General features: G+C 42.8%; 1 protein-coding gene across 1 annotated transcript in view; it reads right to left on the bottom strand.

Annotated features, from left to right (window-relative positions):
• Window positions 1-6,249, bottom strand: part of LOC311238303 (cadherin-7-like) — a gene marked incomplete at both ends in the record, with an annotated part of 370,362 nt that overhangs the window by 114,074 nt on the left and 250,039 nt on the right. The window contains one exon of the mRNA XM_084326328.1: window positions 2,566-2,747. Within this exon, the coding sequence (XP_084182454.1) occupies window positions 2,566-2,747 (182 nt within the window). The remainder of the gene's footprint in view (window positions 1-2,565; window positions 2,748-6,249) is intronic.

Here is a 6,249-nt window from a genome sequence, read left to right as displayed (position 1 = left end):
TTATTATTATTATTATTATTATTATTATTATTATTATTATTATTATTATTATTATTATTATTATTATTATTATTATTATTATTATTATTATTATTATTATTATTATTATTATTATTATTATTATTATTTATTATTATTATTATTATTATTATTATTATTATTATTATTATTATTATTATTATTATTATTATTATTATTATCCTAACTATTTAGGAGCAGTGGGCAGTCACACAGTGCGGCGCCTGTGAACCAACTGTGTGTGTAAAGCCAGTACCTTGGTATACCTAGCATGCATGTCTTTTTATGGCATGGGGGGAAACCGGATTACCCGGATTAAATTTAAGCAAACATGGGGAGAAAAACACGTAAACTCCACACAGAAGGGCTCTCTGCTGGGGTTTGAACCCAGGACCTTCTTGGTGTGAGGCAACAGTGCTAACTACTGTGCCACCATGCTGCCAGAAATACAGTGTGAAGTCTGAAAAGCCCTGGAACGCTCACTCAAATGATGCGCTTGTATTAGCAGCATGTTAGTGATTCTGGGTGCAGCATGCTGACTCTGTGCTCAGGAAGTCCAAGGTCCTAAGGGTCTTAGCACTATAAAGCTCCCCTTTCCTGAAGATGTGCAGTGAATGCTCACAAACGCGCCCGGATGCATTTGCAAAAATAAAAACCTTTGGGTTGTCAAATGCCATGAAGTTGAAGCACCTCCCCCACACTGTGTTAACTGTTAATTACAAGAGTCTGAGTGTGAAACTGGCACAGGGCCTGTGCTGGTAAAATGGAAATTCAGACACCAACATGATTCCTTCTGCCTGTACCACTTTCTTTCATGGCTCAAAATGAAAACACTTGCATGGAGACGGGTAGGGTGGTGCAGCTGTGGGTGTGTAAATTAAAATCGGATAAAAATGAAAAATCTCTGCCTACTCAGACCATGTCTAGTGTAGATGCTCTGTTTCCCTAGCTTTTAGTAGGCAAAGGTGCACACAAACATGACCTGTTGAAATCCCCACAAACGTGTTTTGTGGATGTTTAGTCTGGATCACAGGACTGAGACTATGGGTATGAGCTACCATTGGCCGACTACAGTATTTCAGTCGGTATTATCCTCCCCTTCCGCTATCTGTGCCACTATTTTGCATGGGCACCGTTGCTGCATCCTGGGCTTAGTGCCGCCTGGGGTGATTGTGATTGGTTTAAAATACATACAAACAAGCCAGAGCGTTTTTTTCCTCCTATTCTCCACTTGCACAACTGTTACGTCTTTATCTGGGTAGACTTCTTCCGGCCCCATCACAATACAGTTTAGCAACTTTTCTCCCGTCAATTAAACAACTTTATCGTCACTTCTTTTTTAATTACTTAAACAATAATGTTAGTGATAGAAGGGAACTAATTTTGTCATTGATAAATCCCTATACAGGTGGACCGCGCGGGAAACTAAAGTGACGTCAGACTACACCTCCCTATTGGCATGTGGGCATGGACATACCTGGGGCCAATTCACTAATCAATGGCAGAGAGCTGTATTTCAGGCCTGACAGCCAGAGCAGAGAAAGATGACCTCAGACAATCAGAGGGAGCATACCTTCCTCTCCGCAACCAGGAGTGGTAAGAGGCCCAAAGACAAGCTTGTTCTTCATGTTGGCAAACTGCCACTGCGCAGCAATCCTCCGCATCGTGACCCATTGAGCGAGACACATAGGCTATAGAACTATTGGGTGAGAATGCATCATAGACGGTTTTAGGTGTAACGCAAACGTAATGGTATGAGTAGTGTAACAAATTACTTTCCCCAGGGAGTCATTTGTGAAGCAATTTGTTAGTTTTAAGAGAAGTAATGAGGAATGTGTAATATTACTACTTTTGAGTAACAACCCCAACACCGATCTCTACTATATTTACATATTGAATGCGGATGAATCAGTGGATGCGCATCATCGTGCGTAGAAAGCAGCATGGTGAAAGGCATTGAAATCCAAGAAACCTATGTAGTCAAATTTGATCATAACAAACTACTTGAGCTCCGTGCTTGTCTTCATAGAATGAAGATGAATGAAAGAGAGAAGGATATGATTGTTGCTTCATAGCACCTCCCTTCTTGATTGAGTGCTGTCAAGATAGTGGTTTATTGATTGGTCCCCTCCCAGCCTCATTAACCAGTGAGAGACTGCTCTCTGGATGGAGGAGAGTCTATAACTTCTTCTTATTTTTTATTTAAATTTTTCTTTATCAGACAGAGCTGGTCTGGACTTTCCTCAGCCATTACGAAATCATCAATGTGCAAGGGAATAAAAGGAGCTGAGTAAATTGGCCACAATCTAAACTAGTCCAGACCGCACCTACTAATATTCCCCTTGATCAAACCGTTTATACAGGTGCGCCACAGCCGCACTAGTGCCTCTCGTGATCAAATGGCCAACATTTTATTGAGCGCATCCCAGCGCCCCGAAACTGCGTCTGCATCTGCACTTGCAGCCTGTTCTGCAAAAGTGGAGACCTCTGCACTCTTATATCAATGGTAGAATCATATTCTCTTTCTAGGACTTTCACATCTCGTACCTTTAGAAGAATGATGACACCGTCCTGCGTGTCCTCATCTGTGGTGATGTTGAAGGTGCCATCTCCATCCGTGATCCTATAGTTCATCTCTGCATTGAAGCCTATGTCGGCATCGGCCGCCTTGATCCTGGCCACCACAGACTGCACAGGCAGTGACTCCAGCACAGTGTACTGATAATTCTCTGGGAGGGGGAAAAATAACAGAGCAGACAATGGTAATGGATGTGCTTATTTCTAATCCAACTCTCCTGCAATAAAACTCAGCCCCACACACATCTGATTTGCCAGTGTGGCTCCTCAATAATGTCATGTTGCAAAACACAGACTGATGGCAATAGTAAGGCACATGGAACATCTTTACTGCATACTGTAGTATGGGGCTGTGGAATATGCGATAGGGACACACAGAATATTAAATTAAGGTAATTATGCAATAACATGTTCACAATCCTCTGAGGAATATATTTGACAAAACAAAACACCCATGATTAATTTAGTAAATCTTTGCTTACATCACTCTTTGAAGAGGCATTCAAATGTATGACGCTCCCTGAACATCCTCCAAAATGTAATGGGATATTGCCTGGACCAAAAGGAATGGGAATGACCAAAGGGAATGGGAGATCCCTACAGAACACTTCAGTGGGATGAAATGTCCACTAGAAGATTCTATTACTCTGAAAACTCTGTTGTAATTCCCTGCGTCTTTTGTCCGAACCTTCTGACTTAAAGCACTCTTGTAGGAATAAAGGAGGGAATCATATTCATAATCATAATCTCTCCAATCACCATGGCAGAGCTCATTACCAGACCTTCTCCATGTTCCTCACCCCAGTGTCTCCCCCCAGCCGCCGTCTAAATGCTAATCTGCCTGACATTGTTTGCTGCCGTGTAATCTTTGTAATGGCTTTTTAATTCGCCGTGGAATAGCAGTTCCTTAAAAGACCAAAGAATCGCTTTCCTCCACCCCAGGTTTTTTGTCCCGACAACCTCACCCCGACAACCGCGCCCCCTCTCCCCATCCCCTCCCCCACTCCCTGTGTCCTCAATGCATCTAACCTTACCTCGCCTCCCTCCACTCTTCTGAGCAGTAGCCAGTAGGTTTTGGACTGAATTGAAGCCCTGATAATCTGTAATGGTCTATCGATTCTGACCCATGACCCTGTCGGGGGAGGCGACGGGGGGTGGGGGTGGAAGGCGACATCTAGAATTCCCCCAAAGGCCCCTTTCTTCCCAGCAAGGTGGCACTGGGTTAAAACGCCATCGACGACTTGTTGTGCAAACCTGAACCTGTCTCTCCCCCCCGGGGGGGGGCGGCAAATTGACTAGACTACGTGGCAGTCCGGCGGTGAGTGCAGCAGCCATGGCTGAGGTTGGGCTATCAGCGGGGTAAACCAATTGCCAGGGCCGTCGGATTATCATGAGAAGCACCTTGCGCCTTTGAATCCCCAAAGCCTGGCCTGGAACCCATTAGCGGTCCGTGAAATGGGCTGACGACAGAGAACGCAGCCGGATTGATCCCCGGATTCCACTGCTATGACAGCCACTAGCTCTGATGAGGGGTACATTTGGGATTTACCTACTGTACCTCCCAGGGAGGTTGTATTTTAAAGCTCTGGCCGTGAGCTGAAAATACACCAAATTGCACTCCAATGTACAAAGAATCCAACACCAACACAGCCCATCAGTGAGAGGTAATTATGTTGTATTGAAGGCGATTTTTGAGTTTTGCAGTTATTTTGTGCGAAACATGGTCTCTCTCTGACTATTTATTTTGAAGTTTACTCTGTGATAAATTCTAAAACTGTACCTGGACAGTTTGGACACAAAAAAGCTCTTTGATTATCACAGTCCAACTGTTTTATTGTAGGTATCAAAGAACCACAGTGCACATGGTACAACATAGCACCATTTTAGAAGTTGTCATTCATTACTATTACAAATAATCTACTACTATCTATACTGTAGTCGGAGATTAAAATATGGATTCATTAAAGAGCCAATAATGGTTCTTCAGATGGATTCAACTTCACAACATGAACATTCTAAATGGACTACATTTGACCATTCCACTGAAACCACATTATGGAACCATTACAGAATTTAATTAATGAAGAAATGGTTCAAGCAAAGCTGTCCCCTAAGCATCAACAATATAAGTGGTTTCAATGCAGGGAAAGGAACAAACCTGGGCCCTGTTTCTTGTACCTGGATAACTGAGTTAGCCCGATAACTTTAGCTGGATAACTGGGTTAGCCCGACTTTCCGATTTCATGTACCTGGATTTTCCAAATCACCATGACAACATATCCAAAAGTTTGAGCCTGGTCGAAAGCAGAGTTCAAGTTCAAGTTAGCCTGAACTATCGCCACGCCCCCGCAAAGAAGTGACAGCCCGTTTCCTGAAACTATTCCCACAGTCTACGATCTGCATTATACCATTCTGAATTACGTTTTTGTGCTCCATTCTTCCAGAGGGGGCTTTTGAAATGTAAAATAGACCCAAAATGCTGATATCAAATTCACTTTGTCCTAAATAATGCACGTTATATATACCGTGGCGACGGTGGCGCTCGCTCGTGCGATGTACACATGATGTGGTTATTTTAATTGTAACTGGGATTAAGATGTCTGATGAGATGCGCTGTTTGACGGATTTGAGAAATTGAATGAGCCGTTGACGTCACATTAATGAATGAGGATAAAGAGATAAACTTCATTCAAAACAAAGGATATTCTAAACACGGGTCTCTCGTTCATTAATGTATAAACAATGAATTTATCCCATCTGGCCCAGTGGCCCAGCGGTAGTGCTCAAGCCTCTCAATCCACCGACCGGGGTTCAAATCCCCGTGTTTCCAATATGATTTTTTTGAATATAATATTAATGATTATACGCCAAAGTAGCCTGGTTTTAAGTTAAAATATTATAAATCTACATGCATTGAGGATGTCATTCTTTATATAGCTCTCAACGTGCACCAAATTGAATTATTCCTATATTGCAAAAAGAAGGAAAAGACTAGGCGGGTCTTGAACCCCGGTCGTCCGTGTGAAAGTCAAAAGAAGAACCCGTTACACCACAGAGAAGATAAGTAAAAGATTGACTATACATCAATCAATGGGTAAGAGAGCCGTATCGTAATTCTGTATAACAGTTAACTAATAATTTTCGCTAGCAAGATCTCATTTGATTATTCAATCCAGCAGGCAAGTTTAAAGAAATATAATCTGATTGATTGAGGTAATGAGGGACTTAGAATTAGCCTATAGATAACGCATTTAACTTGTCGGCGAGGCGATTGAGCCTATTGCAATCTGTCAATAAAGTCTTAAATCAATTAATCAATCAATGCCGTTGAGAATCAGGGTCTCTGCCATCGATACGTGCTGGCTTTCCACCTAAAACGGGAGCGCGCATCTAGCCTGACTTGAGCCTGACTCTCAAGTCTGGCTTGAGTTAACGAGACTGAATCCTCCTTTGTGAAACAGGAAAATCCCGGCTTTGAACATCGGGTTAACTGAAGCTGGATAATGGACATGTTGATCGACTTAGTTGAACCACGTACATGAAACAGGGCCCTGGTTCATATGGTTTCATATGGTGATGGAGGTGGTAGTGGTGGTGGTTGTGGTGGAGGTGGTAGTGTTGGTGGAGATGGAGGGGGTGGGGTGCGGGTGGTGG

The sequence above is a fragment of the Notolepis coatsorum genome (assembly GCF_963971535.1).
Source record: "Notolepis coatsorum genome assembly, chromosome: 12".
NCBI lineage: Eukaryota > Metazoa > Chordata > Actinopteri > Aulopiformes > Paralepididae > Notolepis > Notolepis coatsorum.
Note: the sequence above shows the minus strand (reverse complement) of the source record. Positions and strands in the feature narration are given on the sequence as shown.